The sequence below is a fragment of the Tamandua tetradactyla genome, chromosome 1 (assembly GCF_023851605.1).
Source record: "Tamandua tetradactyla isolate mTamTet1 chromosome 1, mTamTet1.pri, whole genome shotgun sequence".
NCBI classification, from domain to species: domain Eukaryota; kingdom Metazoa; phylum Chordata; class Mammalia; order Pilosa; family Myrmecophagidae; genus Tamandua; species Tamandua tetradactyla.
In genome coordinates, this window is record NC_135327.1 from 94,232,600 (window position 1) to 94,260,556 (window position 27,957).

Here is a 27,957-nt window from a genome sequence, read left to right on the forward strand (position 1 = left end):
ACCTGAAGCTGCATGTTTGTCTGGGTGAGTTCTTCTGCTTTCTTTTCCAGTGACATCACCCAGACCTTCCTCTTCTGTCGGCAGCGGGTGGCAGCTGCCCGGTTCCGTTCCAGAAATTTCCGCCGCCTCTCGTCGGGATCCTCGTCCACCACCCTTCGCCGGCGCCCCCCTGTGGGCTGGGGCGGCTGTATTGTCTGGGTCGGCTGCATCTGCTGTGCCGCTGGTGAAACCTGCCGGGACCGGGTGGGAGAGGGCGACAGGGACAGGGAAGGGAGATGTTGAGTGAGGGAAGAAATCCAAGCCAGAGTTAAAATGCAAAGCATGAAGAGTCCACTGCTCTAGTTAGCATGTCACACTTGTGTTTTAAGAATGAAGCAAATGTTGAAATCACCCTCATGAAAGGGAAAAAAAAATAAAAGCACCACCAAGATATATTTGTGGACATCCTGGCAAGATACAGGGATGGCTTGTGAAAAGATTTAGCCAAATATGATTTAGATTTTGCCTTGGCAGGCATTTGGCCTGATCACGGCAGAAGAAATAGATTTTCTCCTTCAGGTGCTAAAGATGTTTCATTTAGATGTATTTTAAAACTTTAAAGCAGCCTCTTTATTCCTATAGGGTAAAAACAGAGGTCAGGGTTATTGTCACGATATTGACGTTACATGGCGAGAACGTCTTCTGGGCAGGTTGTGGGCTTCTTTCATTCAAATGGCACTGAAAGCATGTTCCTAGCATGCACATATGGGACACTGCCACCGTGATGACTCCTATCTAATGAACTCTGTGAAGTCCAGGAATCAGCTGAAATTCTATTTTCATCGTTTCACAATTCTTAATGCGGGGGGGACTCTGGACCTGCAGACTCTAGCCAGATCTGCCTGCCCCTCTGAGCACTGACTCAGCACAGAGTGGCAGAAGGCCCTTCTGGGGGCCAAGGCGGATTGGAAGCAGGGCTTTTGAAACTGCAGTGGGTACCCGGAGCAGCCCTGACCCCAGCGTGTGAGAGAGAGGGAGGGACGGTTGTGCATCACCATAAACCTGCACTATAAGGAAATCCTAGGAGTGGCAAAGCACTTTATTAAAAAATTTTACTATGCTTACAGATTCCATGTAAGGTCTGCACGGGGCTCAGCAACATCTAAGGTTTTGGACACCCCCATATGTATAGCTTCATTTCCTGCATGAGGCAGACACACGGCACCTTGTGAAATTTCTATGACTGACTCTTTATATGTCTGGATACCTAATGCTTTCCTTAATGCACTTCCCTCCTTCCCCTTTCTTCATTCTCAATAGAGTGAGGTTTTTTTTTTTTCTAATTTTTATTTTCCTCTTCCCCATTTCTCAGTCACGCAGGTTTATGGCTTTAATACCTATAAAGTTGTTTTACAAGAGACATTTAACCTGCAGAAACAACAGGCAAAAAATTTTTTTAAATAAAGCCCAACAACTGTTTCTACCACATTCCAACCTGATGATTGAAATCAATAGGAATGACTGTAATTGCAGCCATAATGGCTACTGGTTGACATCAGCAGACTGACGAAGATATATTTTAATCCAAAACTCCATCAAACCTTAAATGACTAACTGTGAAAGAATTCCACTCCGGTTTGAGGTTGGACGGCAAATCAGTAATTTTATTTAAAGCAAAGACATTTTCTAAAGCTGTTTATTGGCAATTCCTATCCTCCCAATCACAGAGGAATAGCAAAATAAATTAATTGCCTAAGGTCTTACTCACCAGAGTGGTTGGGGAAGACGTCATCCTTGTTATTGGCAAAGATGTAACACTTGTCATTTCAGATGCTAGCCCCTGAGCTAACTACTCCAAAGCCAAGCCTTAGGAGGAAACACAGGCACTGCTCTACTGTTTTTGCCTTTTCTGTTTCCTTTTGTGAAATAGTGATCTCTTATCGCCAGCCCTAAGCAAGAGTCTCAGATAGAAGATAACATGTCACATAAACTGGATAAAGGGAATTCTTTCAATATTATGTCCTCTTACCCTGAAGTCAACCAACCCTTATTCCCTGACACTGTCCCTGTGCCTTCATTCAAAGGGATAAACAATGTGGTGATTTCTGGCTCAGTTCAGGTTCTTGGTATAAGATATAGAATGATTAAAAAAATTCCTGGCTGCCATCAACTGGTATCAGGGCTGTGAAATCGAATCCTTATATACAGGAGAATTGCAAGTAGAGGAGAAATTGCAAATACAACCCTAAAACTAGAATTTGAGCCCCTGGTAAGCAGTGCTACTTATTTTATTTTCTACAATGGAATTCTGTTGGCCGAGAAGTTCTGGAAGTTTTTATAAAAAACAATGAATTGTGATTTCAAAAAGCATCTATTTCAAATAACCTTCAAATCTCAGAGTTGGAGAGCTCTTAAGAAACCTGTACTCCTACTGTTCTGATAATACTACAATTAAACAACATGACCAGATTTTGGTAATCAGCCAAGTAAATACCATGTAAAAGTGATGTTTCAGAACATTATCTAAATGATGTGGTTTAAATTTTAACAAGATCAACCTGGTCTCATTCATTTTAATATAGGCATAACAGAGCAACTGTTCATGCACATAATTATAATAGCAATTAACTAACTGAATATACAATTGGCCACTTACTGCCTTGAAATACAAGGCAATTGAGTAACTGGAAATTAGTTAATGAATTGCTTTTATATTCAAAGAACTGCTAACCTCGTCTGTGAAATAATCAAATATTATTTGATTTATATTTATATATCAAATATTATTTGAAAAAAATAATCAAAGCCTGATAACTCTCCTTTTTCTTAGAAAATAAACATACATGTGAATCTATTTGCCTATCCTTGACCTTGTAGTTTCCTTTTTCCCTTCTAAATACATGTCCCAGTGTGGCATTTGACTTATAATGTGATGAAAAGGGTGCTCTGGGTTGGGGTGTGAGGGTAGTCCAGTGGTAGAATTCTCACCCCCCCATGTGGGAGGCCAGGGTTCAATTCCCACCCCATGACCTTCTCAAACAAACAAATGAAAAACCAAACCAAACAAAAATTCAACAAATGGTGCTACAATAGGGGATACTCACATGGGAAAAGAATGAAATGTGACCCCTGCCATACAGTATACAAAAAAAAAAATTTTAAAGGGTGTCCTGGATAGCATTTTACTACTGAACTTCTATCACGTTACTTCCATTTGGAATTAATGATAGCTATCATGTATTAGAGACTGTGCCAAAGGCTTTACAGAGATTATTTTATTTAATACTTGTAAGAGCCTATGAGTTGAAGAAATTATTTTACTCAATACTCACAAGGGCCTATGACCTTATTCCGTCATTATTCCCATTTGCCAGATGGGAAAACTGAGGCTTAGGGACCTTAATTAACTCTGTACACTGTCAGAGCAAGTAAGGAGGCTAAGGATGGTGATTAAGGCCTTCTCACTCCAAGGCCTGCACTCTCATTCTCTACATGTAACACCTCTAAGGACTTTGCAAAATTAAGATTCAAATGAATAAATTAAAGCATTGCTTGTGGGTGGCCCATTTTGTGGACAGCTGTCCAGGTTTGCTGTGTGTGTGTGTTAGAGAAAGGGTTTCAAGAGCTCAAAAAGCCACCTGGAATGAATTTCCTCTCCACAGAAGGAAGGTGGAGGAGAAGGTGGATAAGTGTTATCTGGCGGCCCTAAGTCCCGACACCATTCTGACCCCAATGGCTGGAGCCACAGTGTGCCATGGGTGGAGGGGACTGACAAAGGCCAGCCTGCTTGAAGCTCCAAAATGTCTGGGGCTAGCCATGGGTCTGGTCACACCCTACATCCACTTACTGAACTCGCTCCCGTACATGGGCTGGGTGACATAACGTCTGCCCGGTCCCCCGACCCTCTTTCGATTTAGTCTGAATGTTGGCCTTCTTTCTAGCCACTCCTGGTGACTCTCCACCCCTGGGATTTGGCCCTTCTCTTGAACTGATCATCTGAAAAGCTTGGCTCTCTCTCTCTCTGCTCCCTCCAACGCCTTTCACATTGGGTGGGATGAGTCACTGCTCTTCACCATTTACACAGCACCTTTTGCCCTAACATCCATTACTGAGCTTCTTTGTCGTGAATTGTTATTCCTTGGATTTTTTAACATCTACTGCTACTCTGAGGATTGCCCACTGTATTTAACTTCCATTTTACAGGTGAGAAAACTGAGTCTTTGGGATGTTATAAAGCATACCAGTTGGAATCAGGGTTTGCATTAACTTGTTTTTCTAATTCTTCATTCATATCTGTCTTCCCAAGCTTAAACTCTTAATCCCCCCATTGCTAGTACTCTTTCAGGTGTAACTTTGTAATGCAGAGTTTGTAAAAATAGATTTGGCGGAACTTGAAGTCCAGATTCACCCCAGAGACTGACCCCGAATGCACTGTATAATTTATAGAAATTAGGATCTGGTAGTTTCTTAAGGGTGGCCATTACCTCCCAGGAAATGAACGGGGCTCCCCAGAACACCAGACAGAACACCTGGATTTATGGAACAAGGCTGATGTAGACAACCCCAGTCCTCAGGGCTTGCACTGTTAACAAGAAGGGGGAAGAGGTCACCCAAGGGGTCTACCTGTGCTTGGCTGCCGGTGTGCAGGGGCGGGTGTGGCGAGGTCTGGTGATGTGCTGGGTGTGCGTGGAGGTGCGAGTGGGAGTGGTGGTGTGGATGGTTCTGCTGGTGGTGGGGCTGAGGATGAGGATGGTGTGCTGGGTGCTGGTGCTGGTGCGGGTAGGGGTGGTGGGGCGGCAGCGTCTGGTGCTGATGCGGGTGCGAGTGCATGTGATGGTGCGGCGCCTGGTCCTGCCGGGAGCCCAGCATCTCCATCATGTGCCCCATGGAGCTCATGTTCCCGTTGGACATGGCGCCAGGGTGGTGCGTCAGCGCCGCCTTCAACCTCTGAAACAGAACACAGCAAGAAGGCACAGTCACGCACATCGGAAGGGCTGATATTTTCAATTCCATAATATTTTATGCTATTATTGTTAGCATTTCTTTTCCTATTGAGAGCAGGATGGTTTTTATATTAATTTCATATTTTCTTATATATTGTAGTAGGGAGGAGGACCAATGAGCAGGATATCCTGTCAAAATGTAGACGTTCTACTAAAAGATATTTTTTATTATTCAAATTGCTCATTATACCGTGTTGACAGCTGAACACACATATAAACCAAAGAGGGACATTCGTTATGATAATGGTACTGGACAAAGGGCTATACCAATCCCCAGATCTGATACAGCATTGTGCTTTGTAAGAGTCACATGAATAAAAGGTTTTGCTTCTTGTAAGATTTTGAAAAGAAGAAAAAAAAAAACCCTGCACATTTTAGAATGTAGGCCTTCAAATCAGAATTAGTAGTCCACAACTTTTGGAGGCAAAGTTTAGGCCCTTTCCATTTGTTATAGACATGTCTTGTGATTCCTCTTGATAACCTACTTTTTCTCACACAATAACTTTCTTCTGACTCTGTGGTGGAAATGAAGAAAGTGGAATATGGAGTACTGCACTTCCTCACCTTCTTTGATGAGTGGCCCAGATATATCTTTAACACAAAGCATTACCCATTAATAAGCAAACAAACACACCAACAAATAACTGCTAATTGCAGGAATTGGCAGATCTTTTCTATTAAGGACCAGAGAGTAAATATTTGAGTCATATGTGCCATAGGTCTCTGCTACAACCACTCAACTCTGCCATCATAGGGCAAAAGCAACTGTAGACAACAATACGTACAATGAGTGCACACGCTGTGCTCCAATACAGCTACTGAAGGACATTTTAATTTCATATAATTTTTACATGTCATGAAATGCTATTCTGCTTTTGATTTTTTCAACCATTTAGAAATGCAAAAGCCATTCTTAGCTTGCAGGCTGTATAGAATCAGGTAATGGGCCACATGAGGCTCACAGGCCATAGTTTGCTGAGCCCAATCTAAAGGCTCCCTGATAATCAGCTTAGTCCTAATTTCTTCAAAACTGACTTTTCTTCCACACAGACAGTTATCATCATTACCCTGACAGGCACAATGGGCTAAGTGCTGTATAACTCAGGTACTCCTTGGAAACATATCCTTTACAGAGATGACTGTCTAATTGGCAAGTTCACATTGGCTTCACAAAGTATTTATTAAGGAACTCAAGGTTTTCTCTTGATCAATGATAGTGATGTAAAATCACTGGGGAAAGTAAAAGTCAGATTTAAATGATGATCAAAGCAACCATGCTCTAACCCTGTACAGTACTGATTCTCAACCAGTAAGAGTAAATATACACAATCCAATATATCAAAACATTTATTTAAACATAAAGAGCCTCTACTTATTAAAAAAAAAGAAAAAAAAAAGGAAGGGGGGATGGCAGACTATACGCTAATATTGGATAATCATAAAACATTTTCTGCAGCCTGATTCAGAAAGCTTCCTCTTTCATTAGTAATAGCTACTGACCTTCATAATGACCATCGTGAAGGAGTTAAGTTTCCTTCATTCCTGGGAAAGATTAGATTAGCCAGACACTGTGTTTACTACTAAACAGAAGATGAACTAATATTCCTCATCTCCAAGCCTTAGAAATGACTTCATTGTTTTTACAAAAATGCTCATTATAAAAAATGGAAGCATAAAGAGGTCAGCTACAAACGAGCCAAATGCATTGTTTATACTTGTTGGGCGAACAGCATTCCAGGCAATGCTACATATGCATTTGTAGGGATGAAAGGACAAGTAGACTAATTTTACAACTGTGGGACAATGATAGAACTGCGATTTAAAAAGCTTTTATTTGACTATCACAGAGGCCAAAGAAGTGAAAATTGAATGAGTTGCTAGATCTCAGATCCATGTTTCTTTACCCTAAGAAAAGTTTCTCAGTGATATCTCCAAAGTCAAGGGGGAAAAGTTTATGAAAAAAGATTTTATTTAAATCAATTTTTGTTCTTTTTTAATTGGCATACTGCAATATAATGATAGATGTCTAAATTATTCTCGCTGATTTCATTATTAGAAAAGTAATTTAACTTCAAAAATTCAAGATGATATTGCATTAAAAAACACAAGAAATTCTGGTGAAAAAGTAAAAGCCACCTGCTCACGGCTCTACCCTTAAGTTCTAGTTTCATCCATCAGAAGAGCTTTTCTGTATCGTTATAAGTGCTTAGAAATATAAATGCTTAGGAAATATCAAGCCGTTTTATGATATACAGTTTCGCATCTTGTTTTTTGTTTTTTTTTACCTTAACAATATGTTTTAGACAACCACCAATATCAACTAGAGCTAGTATTTATTGAGCGCTCAGTCTGTGCCAGTCTTCATTCTATATGTTTTACAAGAATGGCTCACCTAATCCTCAGAACAACCCCACAAGGCTGAAAAAGAGGCAATGTTCACACTGCTGGTCAGCGGTGGGTGGAATCAAGATTTGAATGCAGACATTCTGCCTCTAATCTGCTCTCTAAACCAGCATAACACACAAAAGGAGAGAGGGCACAGGATGGCGTGCCATTCGTACTTTGCCAAAAGCAGGACTGAACTGCATTATGCCACCTCCCCAACACGAAAATGAAAAGCAAAAAAGAAAGAGGAGGGGTTGGAAAAGTTGGCAGGATGAGATGTCACTGCTGAACGGCCCAGAAGCGGTCATGTTTGTGTGCTCTCCAGGAGACAACTAGAGATCCACATATACCTTTTCTGAAACTTGAAGGAGAGTTGGGAGAATGGTAAGAATCACTAGGAAGCTCAGCTACAGCAAAGAAACATTCAGAGTACAGCATCATCAACTCTCTTGTTGTATTTGCGGGAATTAATACTTCTCATTCCCCTTAAATACAGGACTCAGAGGTCAATGTATCCCTCTTCCCTGCTCCTGCTTCCCTCAAGTAAAGCCCTTCAATGTCTTTCCAGTGTTCAGGGGATGAAAATCAAAGCCTTTAATACAGCCATGTGTAGGCTCTGCAGAAGGGCCCCCCTTCCCCCGCTTCCCAGAAGCTCTTGCTCCTTTCATGTAGACTACACTGGCCTCCTTTTAGTCGGTGGAGGGAGCACCATGCTCCTTCAAGACACAGGCCCTTTGCATTTGATTCCCCTCCTGCCTGGACCACTTTCCCTTTCTTCAGACATTCTATCTCAGCTCCAAGTACCTGCTCAGCAAAATTCTCCTTGATCCCCTGGTCTAAATCAATTCCTGATTTAGAATTGTTACATGATCCCAGTAGAATCACAGTCCTTTTTCTGTAGTTCAATCTGTAGTTACGGATTTTTAGTGTGCTTATTTGATTAATATCTGTCAACCACCTCAGATTGTAAGCTTCTTGAGAATCAGATTGGATTTTGCTCACTGCTAAATTCACAGCCTTAGCACAGTGCCTGGTACATCTGAGACAAATTCACATTTTTGTAGTGGGCAAATGAATGAAAACTTTCTCAGGCTTCTGATGAGAATGCAGCATTTTCATCTTGGATCACTGCAGGTGTGTTTGTATGGGAGGATGATTTTACTAGCCAGCCAAGGTTAGCAGAATTGCCTCTAGGACAAGTTATGAAGGCAGATGGGCTGCAAAAGTTACTGTCAAAACAGCTCCTCCTTCCACACTCTGCCTGTCTTCTTAAAAAATGATACCAGAGAAAAGAAAACAAAAATAAACAAGAGGAATACACATTCATTTCATCTTGATCTATTTTCCCTGAAAATTTGACATGGAAAATTGAAAAGCTGTTTAGGAGTGAGTCACTGTGTTATCCCTTCAATGCTACAAAGAACTTTTCCACCTTTAATTAGGAGCAAATGGAGCCTGACAAATAAATACTAGGCATCAGATCTTCATCTCTCAAATAATTAGCTTGCACTGTTTAAGGGAAATTACTTGATTGCCTCAAGTCTATTCTTGCATATTTCACGCCAAGACAATAATAATAGTAACGGTTATAACATTCCATTTAATTATGCATTCATTCAACAAATATTTATTGGGTCTCTACTACGTGCGGGGCACTGTGCTAGGCACATTATTATTGGCCGGCTACCCAAAGGAAATGGGAGACCGATAAAACTAAAGCTGTTTAAAAGCACAGGAAAGAAAACAATACACCCTTAAGTATGGAGATGAAGACGTTAAAGCACTCTTCTCAGAATCTTAGCCCTTTGGGTTTGAGTCCACCCTACAAACACTAGGATATATCCATTTGAAAGGAAGCTACAGAAATAAGATGGTCGTCACACTGCTCTGCGTTTACCAAACTGAATGTTTTCCATGTCATTTCAAAACTGTTTGGGGTACTTCTTGAAGTCCTAAAGGGCAGGCTGCTTCCCTGTAACTGGTGCCAATGGCAGAAATTGCATTGTAAATCATTAAGATATACTAAATATGGAGACTTGTATCCCACTCTCTTAGGGATGATAAATGACCAGCGAATGAGTCCAAGATGTATTTTGCAGAAGGATTTTTTCTTTATGAAGCTCAACTGTGTCTTGTTTTAAATAACCTTCTACCCAATACCAAAAAGAGACTAGGGAGAGGGAGGGAAATTCATGAGCAAATAAACATTTTTTTTTTCAGCTATAAAAACCAGGGCTATTACTGAGGTGCAACTGCAAAAAAAAAAGTAAATGATTCTGTTTACTTTCCATAGTCCTTCTACCACATCCATTTATTTGAGAGAGCAAGCTTTAGAGACGGTGAGGAAGATGACACGCAGCTGGTTTCAGTCAACAGGAGTCATTTCCATTTGGTCTATTTTACAAGCTCCTTGTTCACGGTGACCAACGGAGGGTGGGCTGGCTTCCCAGAATCCACGCCCGGGTAAGAAACCCACTATCTGCCTCATTCCATCCCAGCGCAGCCACCGCCTAACCGCCCGGCCTCGGCCCCCCTTTAACTTCCGGCTCGGATCACTTTAGCATCACCCTGGGCCGCGTGGAGCCCAGGTAGGCGCTTACGTCATCATCGCCACGCTTAGAGTGGGCATGTCTGCCCGCGTGAGCATACACGCACGTAACACACCCACCCACGCCCACCCCAAGGCAATTTATCTTCCATTAACAACTCACTTATGCCAATTAGAAACACTTCTGGAACTGTAAAAACATTTCTTCTCCATCTTCAAGCGAGGCTGGCTGCTTATGCTTTGCAGACTCCGAAAGCCAAGCCGAATTAAGCATTAATTGAAACTCAGCAGGTGGGGGTGGAAAAGGTTTTGAGCACTCTTTCTAGAGAGGTTTTAACTGTAAACGGCTGCTTGGTTTTGTTCCAGAAAAGAATGATATCAAAATGTAGCATTTCTGCGTTGACCACAAGTAAGAGATTGTCTTTAAAAATATACGACAAAATCCACATTCATATTTCTTTTCTAACACAAGTTCAGTGACATCTGTGGCCTCCCAAAGGCATTCCTATAAAATGTAGTTTCTTCTTTTTTTTCACGCTCCATCTCAAACATGGACGATCAGCTGATGCAGACAACACAGGCTGCTTCTTTTTTTTCTAATAATATTTTTATTGTGAAATTTTCACACACATACAGTCCAAACACAGTGCACCATTAATTGCTCACAATATCGTCACATATGTGTGTTCTTCACCATCATTTTTAGAACATTTGCATCACTCCAGAAAAAGAAATAACAAAGAAAACAGAAAAACTCAAACATCCCATACCCCTTTCCCCTCCTTCTCACTGACTACCAATATTTCAATCTACCCAATTTTTTACCCTTTATCCCCCATATTATTTATTTTTTTATCCTTATTTTTTCCTCATCTGCACATACCCTGGATATAAGGAGCATCAGACACAAGATTTTCACAACCACACAGTCACACTGTAAAAGCTGTATCATTTTATAATTGTCTTTAAAAATCAAGGCTACTTTAATACAGCTCAACAGCTGAAGGGAAATACACCATAAATTAAAAAGGGATATCTATATAATGAATAAGAATAACCTCTGGGATAACCTCTCTACTCTGAAATCTCTCAGCCACTGAAATATTATTTTGTCCCATTTCTCTCTTCCCCCTTCTGGTCAAGGAGGCTTTCTCAATCCCATAATGCCATGTCCCAGCTCATCCCAGGAGTCATGTCCCATGTTGCCAGGGAGATTTACACACCTGGAAGTCATGTCCTGCATATTGGGGGAGGGCAGTTGGGTTGGAGAGAGAGGCCACATCTGAGCAACAAAAGAGGTTCTCTGGGGGTGACTCTTAGGCATAATTATAAGTAGGCTTAGCTTCTTCTTTGTAGGAATTAATTTCATAGGGGCAAACCCCAAGAACAAGGACTGAGCCTATTGAATTAGTTGTCCTCACGGTTTGCAAACATATCTGGAATTCCCTAAATGGGGAGGTTTAATATTCCTTCTTTCTCCCCAATCCCCCAAGGGAACATTGCAAATACTTTTTTTATTCACTGCCCAAATTACTCTGGATATATCACGGCATCATTTTAACCTGTACAAACCGACAAGATCTCACGCTGTATTCAATATTCTATGTACTTAGGGTGTCCAGCTAAAACTGACAGTACAAATTAAATTAGATAATGCACTGCTCAAAATACAAATTTTGCACCAAATAAACCTCTCTTCCTTTGGTCTCACAATGAAATTGAAGTTTTAAAATATAGACTATATCATCCTTTACCCTGTATTCTGGTTTACCTAAGTCCTATCCATATCAGCTTCATTCATATTTCTAGTCGAAGTCTGATCACTTTTTCAACTTTTTAAACAGTTCCTAATACAGGCTTCTTAATGGTATAAAATGGCAAATGAGCCAGTGAGACTAAGAGCCTTCTCTGAAGGGGTGTCTGCGATATCAATGATTATTGACTTGCTCAGTGAATCATGGGATTCTGCAATTCTCTGAATAAGTAAAACATAACTGACATTTATCCATTGAATCTAATGACTATAAGTGGCCAGTGTGGGTCACAAAATGCTTTCCATACCTGTGGAGTGAGAGAGACATGGACAGACAGAGATCTGTATTTCTGGGACAGTTACATAAATTGCATTTCATTTTGCCAAGAGAGAAGTAATTTTAATGCCTGGCCAAACTCGGGCTTCAGGATGGCCGCTGGGAATTATTCTATGACCCTGAAAACACAGTGGATCTTAAAATCCCCACGGCCTTCAGGATCATTGTTAAGACAATCAACTAAAATCATACCTGGCTTAAGCAAGGGATAAAACACACGTCATTCAAAACGCTCAGAATGCAACTGGGCTGTGATGTTTTCACAATTTGAGTATTCTGCTTTAGGGTTGGGTTATATAATAAAACTGCAAATAAAGTTACCAGATTGTGGTGGGAGAGGCTACTAGAGGACCTAGAAGGAAAAATATTCATACAGTTTCTTTAAAAAGCCTTAATTCTGAAGATATCATAAATGATATAACTAATTAAAAAATGAAGGAATTGTTTTATAAATCAACATTCTCATCCACTGACAACTAAGGCAAGGGAGTCTCACCAATAGGATGGTACCTCAGAAAAGTGGAACTCTGCAGGGAAAAGAATTCGGTGGCTGGTTTCACTTTCCCACAGCCCACTGTGGGTATAACTTCTAAAATGAGGCAACATGGCAAACCCAAGTGCTAAGTGATGCAGAGAACATCTATAGTAAAAATGCCAAGCAAACCCTAGAGACAAATCTTAGCAATTTCCCTGCCAGTCTTTTTCAGATTAATATCTGAATCATACATTAATTACAGTTCTGCAAGGGTGAGCCTTCAATTTATTTTTGTTAAATGAAGGAACTAATGAATGCACATTTGTAGAATTATTTTATTTCAGATGCCGCTCTACGCTGCATCTCTTCAAATCATGGGTTGTCTTTAATAATGCAGCAGGATGGTGAGCATTTTAAGATGCTATTTATGCCAGTGAATTTCAGAACAAACTGCCATCCAGAAGCTAGAACTAGTATTAGTTTTGTTACAAGACAGCTTTAGGCCCTTAGGTAAGCAAAAGCTTTATGTGCCTTAATCCACCTAGCAAAGGGGAGCAAAATTATTAGCTCCTTATTCCATCAGAAAAAGATTCTGCATTGATGTCTGCTAAGTGGTGGGAATCTAGAAGTGAGTCATATGAATGTCTAAAATAATGAAAAGTCATTGTTGCAGAGAACTTCAGAAGCAAAGTCTCAGTTCTGACTTTAAAGCCTGGCTCAGCAACCTTGGTGATCACTTAACATTCCCGAGCTCCAAATTCTTCCTTTATGAAACGGGGATATTCGTACTTGCCCTGTCTCTTTTACGTGGATCATGTAATAACCTAATGGGATAAGAAACTTTATAAATCATAAAGATACATGGAAAAATTAGTGGAACAGAGTGGAGTTTTGTAGAGGGTAGGTGAGGGTTGGGGTGGGGTGGGGTGGGGTGAAATCATCTTTTGATGAAAACTAAGAAAATGAGAGATCAAAGAAAACTTTTTTCTTAACATTAAAATATATTTGTTTTACTTTGGATTTTTTTTTAATTAAAATAAGGCCAAAGAAGATCCTCTTTGCTTCTAAACCTTCAACTTCATCTGAAAAATTATTAATATTTCATTATGATGTCAACTTAAGTGAAACACTATATTCCGAAACAATGAAGTTCAAAGAGATGTATTTTGCTCTAGAATGTTTGCATCCAATGCTGTTCAGTATTTGAAGATAACAGAATTTCTCTTCCTCTAATTCGAGTTTAGAATTTAGGAGAAAATGCAGATGCCATAGCCATCAACTGTATAGTAGAAAGCAAGTAGGGAGTATTAAATACACTGGATGAAGAATCAAGATCCAAAAGATCTTGGCTGGCTAGCATCATGGAATGCATCTAATAAGAGAAGTTCAGGAGGAATCAGTATTAGATCTTATGCTTGGTGAAACAAACAAACCAACGAAAACCTGCTGCCCAAAGGCAGCTTGAGCAGACCTCACAACAGCTGATGTGATTTTTCAGCTGCATCAATAAACTAGATTGGAGAATTTCGTGTGAGAGAGGTGAGTCTGTGCTGCTCTGCAGAGGTCATGGCATGAGCCACGTCAGTACCTGCTCCCCCTTCCTCATCCCCTAAAGAGCCAAACATCGCTTCTAATGGGTGGGTGTTGGATTCCTCTCTAGGGGAAGTGTCCCCAGCTCCCAATTGGTGGGCATGAGTGCTGTTTCTAATTTTCCCCTCTTTAACACTGTGATACAGTTCTTTTATTCACACATCTTGGCATATTTGTCTGATTCTTTCTAAAAGATATTCATTTTCTTTAATCCGATGAATTGTTCCATTTAGTTGGATTCAATTTCTGGGCAGAGATGGTGGTTGGGTAGTGTGTGTGCGCGTGAGTGTGTGTGCACCTGTTAAGGAAGATTGAAAGGGACAGAAGAGGAGGAGCCACCTGTCAAACAGAAGCTTTCATTAAAGAGTCTTTTCTTGGGTCTCATTTTCTTATTCTTTCAATATCCTGCCCATCCAGGTGAGAGATTATGGTTTTTAGGATCCCCTGTTCCTTTCAGGTCTCTGAGCTCCTGAAGCACGAGGGGATGACCTTGGGCATCAATTTGGCCCTAGTAGATATTATATCCTCCTGGGGCTGGTTTCCCTGGCAGTTTTAAAGGTGGTGAATACTCACTCAAAAGGGGTCAGAATAAATATTTGTTGATTGCCTGCCTGCTTGCCGCCTGCAAGTCTCCAGGAGTGGTGCCTAACCATGCAATGCCTTTGAAGCACTGGCCTATAATTTTCCCCACAGAAAGAACACCTTCTGGTGGTGACTGCAGGGAGAATAATGCCCTTTGTCTTGCTAGAAAACACTCCTCACCCCTAAAAACCCAGCACCTGCAAGCCTGGGTAATTTTAGGTGAGGGTTTATTTCCAGCTTTTACACAAGAAGAGAGTTCTATTGGAAAAAAAGTAATCCCTTGTTATTTTATTTTGGACGAGCTTTTAATCAGAAACATAGGCACCAACACATGTTAAAAAAATACATATGAAACATAGAACTTCACATTTATAACTCACTATGGAAAATCCAAGCTAATGCACATTAAGGCTGAGGTTTTAATTGCACAGAAGTCAGGAAATTCAGAGTTCAAGTTCCCACAGCAAATTTCACTCCACATGTGTACCACAGGGCCAGTCCCGAGTGGGGTGACCTAATTATTTGGCAAAAAAAATGGTGCAACGAACAGTGATGGAAAGGATTTCTCTGCAGTGCTACATTTCCCATCATCCTGAGCAAGATGGAGAGTGGGCGACCTTAGCTACATAAATCGTCCCATTTTTAATGCCCAGCAGCCCTTGGGTTTGTGCTTGATGGTCATCATGACGAATGATCACACCATAGTGCCGGATGCAGGAGGTCCAGGACTTGGCAGTGCGTTCTTGGGTGGAGTAGCCAGTCACAACCACATCACCCCATTTGCCAGCGGGTCCTTCCCCACGCCTTTCAGCAGGCAGCTGTGCTCAGCGGGCACTGCGCCTCACCCAACCCACAGAAGGCGCCTCTCTATAGTTCAGATGCCCAAACTTCTGAATCTGAAGATTTAATTAGGAGGCCCTCCGGGGGTTGGAGAAAGGGTCTTCTCTGAACACACTTCTGCTAGCTCTTGGGGGAATTGTCCAAGACAGCTGTTCTCCATTATAAGGGTTCTGGCTTAATTCCAGTTGTCGGGAGATGGCAAGATGTGTGCCATTGTGAGCTGTTCAGGGACTTTTGGTGTTTTGGCCAAGGGGGCTTCAAACATATTACAGTAAGGAGAAATCTCCAGGTGTTTCCATCTAATTATGGAGTTGCAGATTGTATGGAAGGGTCAGTTGTCCTGCTCCTCCTTGGTACCTGTATCCCAAGTCTGTCTAACGTGTGTGAGGTGTGAGGTGAGTCCAGTCCAGTTTTTTCTCCTAGACAAAATGGTAATGTGGTGTTTTGGTTCTCCATGCTATCCTTTGCATCTGGATCTGAACCCATGCCTGAGGCCTCAACGTGCATCAATACTCAACAATGACGAGGGAGGAGGGATGGAAAAGGTGGGGTGGAAGTGGGGGACAGGAGAGAGAGAAAGAGGGAGAGAAGGAGAGAGACTGAGAGAGATGAGCCCTGATTCTTAAGCCAGAACCCCATAATGGAGAACAGCTGTCTTGGACAATTCCCCCAAGAGCTAGCAGAAGTGTGTTCAGAGAAGACCCTTTCTCCAACCCCCTGAGGGCCTCCTAATTAAATCTTCAGATTCAGAAGTCTGAGCATCTGAACTATAGAGAGGTGCCTTCTGTGGGTTGGGTGAGGCGCAGTGCCCGCTGAGCACAGCTGTCTGCTGAAAGGCGTGGGGAAAGACCCGCTGGCAAATGGGGTGATGTGGTTGCTCAACTTCTTATAACTTTTAACCATAATTGAAAATAAAGGACCCCTTTTCAGAGTTTGTTAGTGTGCCTGAACTTACAAAGTCATTGGACTTACCAGGATGGTTCTACTATCCTGTTAAAGAATTCCAGGTCTGCCTTCAAATGCTCTGGATTATATGGTGCTCAACTCAGTAAGCATTTGACAACACAACAAACAGCACTTTTATAAATAGCCCCTGTGCTCTGACACACTGATAATCATGGTGTCACCTGGGAACTGCCTGGTCGCACTGAGCAGGGAGGACCTGCAGAAACCTCCAAGAGATTCAGAGTGAAGAATAATCATTGTTAAAAAGCTTCTATCACAGCACAGTGCTTAATATTTTCAGCAAATCACACCAGGGAAAATAGAGCTATGCTTGGGGAAGCCAGAATGAAACTCAAAATCTCTTTTTTTTTTCCTGAACATTTACATTTAAGGCATTTCAAAGAGGAACCATTTATAATTTATGAATAATTTGGCTACTTCTGTGTGTATAGGAAAGTTACACCAAGGAGAGCTTTTGAATTATGCCCAAGAAGATGACAGTGTAGACACTTCCAAGCAAGGAATGAGGAACAACTTCCTTCTGAGCTGACATATATCGAAAATCACACTGGTTCTCACCCACATTGAAAAAATTCCATTAGTAACACCTGGTTATTTCCAATACCTGTTGGAAAATATTGAGTATCTTCTTTTCCAGTTTCAAAGCAGTTTGCTCTGAAGTTTTTTTTTCCCCCCAGTTGGTATAACAATCAGAATAAATTTCTCATTTGGTTTCTGATAGCTTTTGACAGTGGAATAAGAGGCCCTTGTACCACCATCTTTCTTACATCTCTGTTTTGATTCTCCACAGTATACATCTGAGTGTTCCAGAGATAAAAATGTACTATTTTATTGCCTACAATACAAATAATGGACATAGTGGATGGAGAATATCAAACCCATTTTAAAAATTCACTTTGTCACAACTGAGTACCATTCTAAAAATGCCAACTAGAAAGCTTTCTGGTTGATTTATTAACTGAAATGATCTCTCAAAGAATGTATCTTCTAGCAAGCTGAAGATATAATTTTCATCATCTTTCTTTTTTTCCTTTTTTAAAGGGATTTCTTTTCTGATTCCAAACTTCACTTAAGCAACTGCTCACCATGGACCGACAATAATAGAGTGGCTTGCCCTAAATCAGCCTCTTTTCTAGAGAGGGCTAAGCTTTTTGCAGATATTATGTCTACAAAGTAGGTGACAAATATCATTCCCCACTGTCTGGAGATGTAGAAAATTCCTGTGAAGAAATGTTAAGCCACCTCCTTGAAGTCAGTAAAGAAAAGGGATTTGAAGCTCGAGGTTCTTGATGTCATATCCTACTTGGTCTGACAGATTGCTGGTTAGAGGAATGTGGCTGATAGTAAAGAGCATAATGCAGAAAGCAAGAAGGAAGGAAAGAAGTAATGATGGGAGACAAAATAGAGGAGAGCAGAAAGAGAAAGCGAGTCAACACCAGTTGTAATTGAAACACATGCTTTAACCAATGTCTTTGGTATTTATTTACAGTAAAGCAGAATTACTGTAAAGAGAAGTAAATACAAGATTGAGTCAAAGTATTCTAAACTCAAGATAAGTTCAATTCCCTTTTTTTGGTGAGTTGCCCACTCCACCCTGGTTTCCAGAAAAATTAATCACCAAAGGAATATTTATCAACTGTATTTTTTTTCTTTTTTCCCTTTCACATGCCAGTAAGAGAGAGGCTGGATTTGGGGTGGCAGATAAGGAAGGATTTGTATCCGGTAGGTTGTTTTTATACGGATAGCATTAACTATAGAAAATCTTCCACTTCTGTAAAGATTTCAAAACATGTTTGGTCAACCAGAGGCTAACAAAATGGTTAACCAAATGTGTCAACCACTAAGCCAGGTGGAAAAGGTGATGGCAGTTAGTTCTAGCGATGGAAGTGGGGGGTCGCACTCCCATTTCTGTGACACCTCCCAGCCAGGATTCAATTGTAATGGCATCACGTTTAAAAAGTATATTTAGAGCTGCAGATTTCACACGGGTGAAGCCCACCTTACCAGAAGAAGTGTATTCTGCATTTCAGGACCGCTTTCCCTGCAAGGCAGGTGTTGCCACTCTGGGAATGGACTGAAATGTTTCCTCCAACCCATGTCAGCATTAAGTGAGATTACCAGTTGATTCTGGTCTAACTGATGGGACCAAGCCCATCCCAGTAGCAGTCTTTTTTTAAATAGAAGATGGATTTTCTTGGTACCATCTCAGTGCCCGCTGTTTTTCCCCCATTCTTTCTTTTTCTCCTTTGATTTTTATCCTTCGATTTCCTACCAAAGCCCCATTCCCTGTGTGAAACGTATCATTATAAAGCTTCCTTGGTGGGACTACATCATGTTTGCCTTCCCAAAGAGGACAACTAACTGCCAATAATCAAATTCCCACCTTTTAACAGTTGGGTAAAATTTGTTATTTTGAGTAGAACTTTTTTTTTAATGAACTGAATTGATTCATACTAGTTAGTAACTCAAAATCTTTTCTGGAAATAGGTCAAATATATACTAAAATTCAATTTATAAATAAATAAATAAATAAGAATTACACTCTTCTGCAACAGTTCCCCCTAAGGGAAAAGTCTTTAAAGCAGATTCAAATAAGAAAAAAATACATCTAAATTTGCATTTTCTTAATTTTATTCAAAATCTTAAATTCAATCCAGTGTCTCCCTTAGTATTCTTAGTTGGAAGGCTGCTGAAACCTGGACAAAAGAAAACTGGATGAAAACAGGGGTATGCCCTCATTCTGTTAAGTGTCTTTCTTGCATCACCCCAGGTTTTAAAATTTTAAAGTTTTCTTAATTTTTCAAGACAGACTATGTATCACAAAATAAAAATCGAGCACTTGAATATAGATCATAACTCATGCTGATTACACTAATACATATTACTATATTAATCTACCTCCTGACATAGCAGCTGAGTTTCTCTTTGAATTCTCACTCTGGGTCTTGGTTTTACACAGAGGCAGCAAGCCCTGCAAGTGCCCTCTTTCCATTCCACTGCTTTATGCTTAGTTTTGATCTCTGATAGAATTCAGATCTCTGTAACACCAGTTGTCCATTAATTAAGCATATTATCAAAATGATACCACAATGTAGAATCTTTTACCCAGCTCAAAAGGCATGGTGCTTCTGAAATGCTTGCCACTGGAACTCGATGAATGGCTCTCTTGTGGAGACTGACCTATTTTAAAACTAAGACACCCCCAATGAGGGCATGGAGATGGGGTTAAGAGATAGGGCAAAGCATGGATCTGGTTGATTCCTTTTTAAATGACCATAATTTCCCAGAAAAAAGGCAAAGCCCTCAATTATGATTACTTCTGGACTTAAGGATTACAAAATAATATCCTTGAATCTTACCTAATGATTGCATTAAATGATGCACTGATTTAGATAGAATATTGTTCTGACTTTCAAGGGAGGGTCAGAAGAATGCTCTCGAAAACATCCAATGTGAAGAGAAACACTGTGTGGTAGGTCTACAGCGACAGCTATTGGCAGATTCTGTTTATTCTGAGAAAAGAAGGTTGTCAAGACAACGAACTGAAACATTTCAAATGAAATTTAATGTCATACTTCTTAAGTACATTAGGAAAAACAGTGAGGTTACCATTTTATGGAGATTAACATGTCAGATGCACATCTGAGATTTCTACATCCTGTAACTCCAAAACATATGCCAATTTTGGAATGCAGACGACTTAAACTAACTGAACCTTTCACTCTTCTACATTCTTGGGAAGCATGGGTGGTGTACAGCTTGGGCTCTAGTGCATTAAGGCTGGTCATTAAATGTTCCGTGACATCTTTTTTTTTTTAATCAGAAGAGCATTTTAGCCTGGCTTCACTTCAGCGAGGGTAATGGCAGCCTCCCTCCCGAAGATTTCTTCTACCCTTCCAACTGGCAAAAACTTGCTTCATTTCCTCCTGTAGAAAAGGGATCGTGCAGAATGACTAGCTGAGTATGGCAGCTTCTCAATCTGCCCTTTCCTGATCTTTTGGTGAAGAGCATTCATTCTTTCAATGTACATTTACTGAATACTTACTCCTTATACAGTAAGAGACATGAAAACAACTTCAAAGTTGAAGGAGAATTAGAACTCATGCCTCCTGACTGCGTCCTCTGCTACCCTGGGGACTACCCTCAGCTGCCACCTTGAGCATTCAATAAGAAACAGACATGACATCTGAAAATGCTAACAGCCCATGTGCTGTGTATCTTCTGTGGCATTGAGTCAATGTCTTCGGAGGCCAGGCTACTCCTTGCCAGGAGCCATGATGACGCTGTGACGTGAGGGAACTGAGGGGCAGAGTGTGTTAAGCCTGCAGGCATCAGCATCTCCTCAGCTGGAGACTGCTGCTCTTCTGTCAGTTTCGGAGGCAACAGCAGACCCCCAAGACCTTTTCTGGGAATTATCAAGGGAATCAGCATACTGTCCTTCAGCAACAGCAGCTGGGGCACTTTCTCAGCCTTCTTTCTCTGGCTTCCTAAAATGGCATTGGATTGTATTCTGTTATCTTTCAAATAATTCCAGCTCTGTGAAGGTCACTGAAGGGACTTAAGTAAAGCTTCAGTCCTGACACTCTCTGTTCAGTAACTTATTAGGTTTGCATGTGGAATTTGGCCTTTTGGGTGAGAGAATAGGTATATAATCTACCTGTCTGCAGAAATGAAACGACAGTGGACTCTGCATTAAGGAGCGAACCAAAATCCAGACATACCAATAAAGTCCTTATAAGCCTTTTTAGTAGGTAGACTCAACATTTATTTAGTCAATAAGGGTGGGGAGGGGCACTCCCTGTCCATCCCCACTCTACCTTCCATCTACAAAGAATTTCAGGAAGGAGCCTGGAAATACCGCAATTAAAACATCTATATAACTTCCCGTTACATCCTTTCTTCTCTCTCAGATCTTTTGTAAAAAACAGGGTATGTCAAAGCAAAATATAAGATTTAATTGTCTGTTTCATGCTGCTAATATTCTTTGAAAGGGTTGGGGGAAAGGTCTGTAAAATGGGCTGTCAGAAAGCTTAATACAAGTTGGCTGACTCCTCTTTCAGCCTCTCTGACACCATTACTGACGTTCTCCTGGAAAATATTGCCATCTGTCTCCCTGACACCTTTGGGCCTATTTCACGACCAAGAAAATGGGAACAAATAGGAGGATGTGTGCATGTGTGTGTGCGTGTGTATGTCTCTGTGTGTGTGTTCACATACATGTGTGTGCACATGGGTGGTGGGGATTGAGAAAGGGGAAAGGTCAGGCGGAAGGTAGGATGGCACATGTCTAAGCCTTAGAAATAATGTAGAAGTCCACCCTGAGATTTTCCTGAGGCTGTGTATTAAACAGGATCATTGTTGGAATTTTTGGATTCTGTCCCGTCGAGTTCAAGTGCATTCTTCAGGGCAGCAGTTACAGTCCTGCAGAGGTGTGAATGTCCTGGAGTTTCACAAGCACAATACTTCACATTGTTGGTTCAGAATGACTTTAATTCCTCACTCCATCACCCACGCCACACCCCCATCCCCATTGAGAGCCTGTTGGGTCCAGCGAGAGGCCTAGCACAGCCGGGACTGAAAATGCCAATGAAAGCACACAAAAAAGCTACAGTAAACATCCTCGCATAAGAATATAATCAAACATTGAAAGGAGCCCGGATCCCATTTTTACTTGATAATGGTCAAGTTCTGACTTTAGCAATTACATGAAACTTACCCAAAGAGCTCTGTTTTCCTGAAGTAAATTAGTAATAATAATAATAAATAGCCAGCACTTTATCCCATCTCCAAGCAGCCCCAGTTAAGGGTGGTGGGTTAATGTTCTGTTCTGTAGAGGCAGTAAAGTACATTTGCTCTGGAAGAAAAGCTCTTTTTTAGTATGTTTGGAAGCCCACACATCAAGCAGATCAAGAACCCCTGCGTTCACTCAGCCTACATCTGTTGCCATGTCCATATTGTTTCCTGCAGATGATTTGTTTATTATTGTACAAGGTGACACCCTAAAGTGAAAGCACCTCTAGGAGAGTTAGAACATCAAACTGGGACACAACCACCCAGATGCTTCTCAGTTTGGATGAATCACAGGAGGCCCCCACACCACAGAAAGAAACACCCCAGAAAAGCCAAATGACGCCTATCCATTGGTTTAGCCTGACGGTGACTGTGTAGTTTTCTAACTTTGAGAAACTGCACTGGAGAAAAGTAGAAAAATGAATCAAGTAAAGAAAATTGTACAGAACCCATAATAGCTTGCTTGACTCTGGTGAACAAAACCGAAGAACAGCCTATAAGGATCAATAGTGATTTGAAATGAGGTATCAGGATCCAATGAAAAGAGGGTAAAGAAGGCATCAAATAAAGTCGCCAAGGGGCAAAGGTGGGAGCAAAGTAAAACGGTGCCTCGGGCTGCCACTTTTATGCCATCAGACTCTGGTGACATCAGAAAGGCCTGGAATTTGTACGGCATTCAAGGTAGAACACAAAAAGGCAGACCTCGTAGCACTTTCCTGGTGAGCCACACCAGTCCCCTCGCCCTAACAAGTATCTTCTATGCTTGAAACCCAGGCTGGGATCTGAGCCTTCCTTGCCAGGGCAGCAGACAGCTCTTGCTTTCCCACAGACTGACGTGGAATTTTAGATCCCACTACAGGTCTGGGGCTTAAGGATCCATCATCAACGCGGCCAAGTAAGTTTCTCCACCCATAGCGACTCTGTCCTGGACCTCAGCCAAAGCGAGAAAACCAGGCAAGGGGAAAAAAAAATCCTATAGCTTAGCAAACGGAGCTAGAGGGCTGGGGGGCAGTGAGAAAGGGTTGAAGTGGCTAATTTTTCCACTTCCCCCTGCTGTGGTTAAAACAGTGACAGATAATTTATCACACATTTTGATTACATGCCAGCTGGCTGCAAAAAAAAGAAGAAGAAAGAAAGACAGAAAAGAAAGAGTCATTTATTAATTCAATTAGGTAGCTTATTTATCAGGTCTGGGTTAGCAGGGGTGGTGAGAAGCCAAAGGAGACCCATGTCAAGCTGTCTCTGCCAGGCCCTGCAGGCAAGTGGAGACCTGCGTGCATACCCCCAGGACCGAGTGTCTCACTAGCTGTGTCCACCGTGAATACCTGATGGGCAACGAGAAAACCCATCAATTGCAATGAAATACTAAGGTGGGAGAATGCTCGAAACCAGACAGACTCGTCTGAGTGATGACAGTCCTTAGTGTTTTATCACCCGTTCAGGGGGCCACTGTCAGACTTCATAGCATGTCCTTCCCTGACTCGTTCTCGTGTTACTTTTATTTTCTCTAATTTACTGGTGGTCATTTATAAGCAAGGCTGCCAGTGTATCAGTGAACCATCCAGGCCAGTGTTGCCCAGAATCAGAGAAATCATTCATTCCGTAAGTACTTCAGTAAAGAAAATTCACAGAAGGTTTATTATCTGTCCGGTTTGTGCCAGGTTCCATGTGCAGTGCTTTGACAGGTGTCACTGATGCTATCTAATCTTCGTGTGGCAGATCAGCTTTGTGCCCATTTTGCAGGTGAGCCAGCTAAGGTAGAGATTGTCATTGACTCATCTATGGTCTCACGCAAGGCTTTGAAGGCAAGTATCTCTTCAAGGCCCCTTCAATTCACTGCAGTTGGCCCTCAGAACCTCTTCTTGGTTGGTCAAAAGCCAAATGTGTATTTAGTGACCCAGAACTACATATCTGCTTCTAACCTGGTGGTGGCAAGTAGAAAAGAAAAGGAAAAGACAGAGAGAGGAGGTCTACATTTTAGCTTATTTTTTTATTACGAAATGACCTAAAACTGTAAGCAAATGGTTACAATGTATTACATTGTATTGATATATATACAATGTGTGTGCTGATTGCTTTTGCTCAGAATATAAAGATTTCCCTCGTTAGCCTGCCAAGTAAAGCATTTTACACACTTGAAGGAAGACAATTTCTGCATCAATACACGTGTATTAATTTTCACACATGCAATTGGGCATTAAAATGGTGAAAGAGAAAGCATAAGAATGCAATAAATAATGTGACATAAAGATGATGCCAGTTATAAGACCCAGTCAGTAACATTAGTGAGGATATCACATATTAAAGAGAAATGCAATTCACAAGTCCATACAAGGGGCGGTTCTAGAGTGAGACAAGTGAGGTGCCCGAGTATTGGATAGAATAATAGCATTCTGGAGGTGTGGGATGCTAGCTTCTCTGTTGCTAGCGTCTCAGAGTTAGAAGCTCTTCATTGTTCCATTTCAATCATCAATTATGAGGGTAGGGGGGTTTCCCCCTCAACTTCTGGAAATGCCTTAAATTATCTTTATCTTTCCATTTATCCATCCATCAACCCTTATATCTCGATAGCTCCCGCTCATGCAGTACTAAGTTTGAGAATGAAACAAAACCTCAGATGCACAGGTAAATGTGTGGAAAAGCTCACAAACACACCCCCTGCTGGAACTCCTTTGGCCCACCTGCTCTATATGACGTACCATCCTCCCTAACCCATTGGCCAGCTCTGTCTTGGTCCAGTTGGTTGCTGAAATTAGCTTCTCCCTAGACAATTTGCTAATTTCTAAAATTCTCTCTAAGAAATACCAAATCCTCAATGTGGTCTCTCCTTGCCACTATCTCCATACCTAATAAATGTCAATTGAGTTGAATAAAATGAAACAAAATTAAGTCCCATCTCCCTATTAACATCATTTGTCTCATCAGATGTCATTGAGAGCATCTGCTCTTTCAAAAATGGGAAGCTGTATGTAGGGAAGCACTAGTATTTCTCCAGCACTGAAAAAAACCCTATTATTTTCATTTCTTCTTTTTATTTTCAGATCAACTTAAGCAGGAAAAAAAAATTAAACTGCTATATTTGCATCACTTTGATTATTCTCCTAATTATTCAAATGTGTTCAAACTTTTCTGTTAAGCATTCTGTTTTCAATTTCTGCTCTTGACAGTGTATCAAATTTTGTGTGACAATTATATCTGGATACAGAAGGTCAACATAATGATTATTCTAGCATTTCTTTAACCTTTTATATCTTAAAAAGATGCTTTGCAAAACTTTTATAAATTTTCATTAGCAGTCTTGGGTAAGAAACACTCTTATTGTATTTCCACAAAAAGAACAGACACATGCATGTAAGTGCATTAATTTTTGTTGAGAAGTTTATTCAAATGTATTTTTCTATGTGAGAAAAAAATAGTTAAAATGGGTAATGTGATTTATCCATCTATCTACTTAACCACAATTTTTGAAAAATGCTCAATCTAAAACTTCACATTGTGGAAGGCAGGAGCTATCTGTGCCTAATATGTTTTTGCATTCAACAATATCTTGGGTAAAAGTTCATTTTTCAGTTTAGTCAGCTTTTAAAGTTGTGGAAAAGTCCCAGCACTGTCTAAGCATTACATATAACACTGTAAGATAAATTAATTCTTGTAAATAACAGTAGACTACTTGAGTCATAGAAGATTTCATGGAAGAATTCATAGCTTTTCTGTGTAACCAACTTGTTCAGCCTCCCAATTTACTCCAAATGAGAAGTTACGCTCTTCAAAGTAAGTGAAATATAATGAGTGGAAACCACCCCACTCACCTCCTTCCCAGAGTTAAAGGTTTAGCTTCTCCTGTCTGGTGAAAGGGCTGTGGATGTATTCCACCCGAACCTTGCTTAACTTTCCACAAAGGTATTTCTCAGATTGACTTCTGGGGATTGCCTCCAGAAGATTTTTATGACTGAACACAATTTACATTTCAGTCCTGAGTCCTTTTAAAGTGGAAACATGGCCAGATGATTTAATTTGTGCAGGTTTGTGAAGGCCACATGGTAGCATTATAGAAATCCTTAATTTTCCTACTACAACCTCGCAAACAACTCTGTGTGAATGAGACATATAATATCATATAAGTCAAGCGAATTAGGGACTTTTCAGGATTTCTCTTGATTTTTTTCCTAGAGGATCGAAATCCCATCTATTTGCTGATGCAGGATAATAGAAGGGCACTGATCTTGTCAAATGGCTTCATTCATTGCTGTCTCTGGATTCTCCAGGACATCGTCACCTCAGAAGGTCACCTCAGCTACCCGCTGGGCATCCCAACATCACAATGCCCGCACCTTCCCTTAGGACGCAAGATGCTAGGAGAACGAATATTTTCTCCCTCAGTGTTCAGTGTTACAGAAATAACAAATTCTATTCCTCAACTTCTAATTTAATATACACTTAGAATCTATCAATATTATGGCTGAGACACTTTAATATGTTTTACTACTCTGTCATCATAAGGGGAAAAATACACTGCAGCTACTGAACACCAAAAGAAAAGCATTGCCTGGTATACTGGTATATGTTTCAGCATATTTCAAGGAACCACTGGAAGCAAAGTACAGCTGTCCTAAATGGGTCTCAATCAGAGTTGCATTATGCTTTGAGTTACTGAAGGCTTTTTCAATTACTTTTCTGTGGTGCAGAGCACAGCAGCTCCGGCAGAGGACTCTATTTTACTAATTCAGTTGATGTCCACTTCATCTCCTTAGTTTACAGGCGTAGATATGACACTCCAGAAAGCAGTTTCCTTGCCTAAGATATGTGAACTAATCAAACAGGACTCTGGAACCGTATGGGGGGTGGCTCACAGTAAAGAGGACCTGGCTTCTACCCTCAAGAAACTTGCTGTCTAGTTGGAGGGATAAAAGTCTACACATCAAAGCTCACCAATCCAAGTGACATAAGTGCCAGACGAGTGAAAAGGACAGTCAGTGAATGTCTTCAGAGAAAGAACTCAACAGCATGTGGGGTGAACAGGAAGGCAAGTCACAGCCAGGCGGTTTTCAGCTAAGCCTTACAGGGGGTTTGAGGGGAACAAGTCCCTGTTTCTAACAAGGCTAGAGACCTAGTCTAGATAAGAAAATAAGCTTGGAAGTATTACCTTTCTTCTCTTTCTCTGTCCATTTTTAAGACACATTATTTATTTAAAGTGACCATTTCTATTTATCACCTATCTACTTCTACCCTTCTTTGTCATTAACCAAAAGCAGATTATGCATTTTGATCTCCTCTGTAAAAAGGAAAGACAGTCACGTAGCCACAAAGTGATGGGAGTGGAACAGGCAGGACTGGATAAGGGGGTCAACATAATTTAGAAAATTGCATTATTTATACTAGAAGAATAATTGTTTTATTCCCTTTCCTCTTATCTATGAAAGATTATGCAGAAATGAATAATTTCAGTTAAGAAATACCCCTGTAAAGATGAGTAACAAGTCCAATGAGCCCATTGTTTTAAGTTTTAAACTGTGGACTTTTTTTGTGCCTATCTGTACCCCACCCCCTCGCCACCCCCCTTCTTTTCCTCTGAAGTAGAGTTGGATCTGGAAGCCTGTGTTCCAAAACAGTACCCTTTACTCTTCTTCCAGGAAAGAACTTTTCAAACAAGGTCCTAAATGCTCATACAGTATTAGTGAGCACACACACACCTACACATGGCTGATACGT

The 27,957-nt window shown here is 40.9% G+C and overlaps 1 protein-coding gene across 6 annotated transcripts in view; it reads right to left on the bottom strand.

Moving 5' to 3' along the window:
- Positions 1–27,957, bottom strand: part of CREB5 (cAMP responsive element binding protein 5) — a 404,221-nt gene that overhangs the window by 14,969 nt on the left and 361,295 nt on the right. For all 6 annotated transcript variants that reach the window (XM_077120933.1, XM_077120941.1, XM_077120917.1 and 3 more), the window contains 2 exons: positions 4,603–4,926; positions 3–230 (listed from right to left, as the gene is read on the bottom strand). In XM_077120933.1, coding sequence (XP_076977048.1) covers positions 3–230; positions 4,603–4,926 — 552 coding nt within the window. The remainder of the gene's footprint in view (positions 1–2; positions 231–4,602; positions 4,927–27,957) is intronic.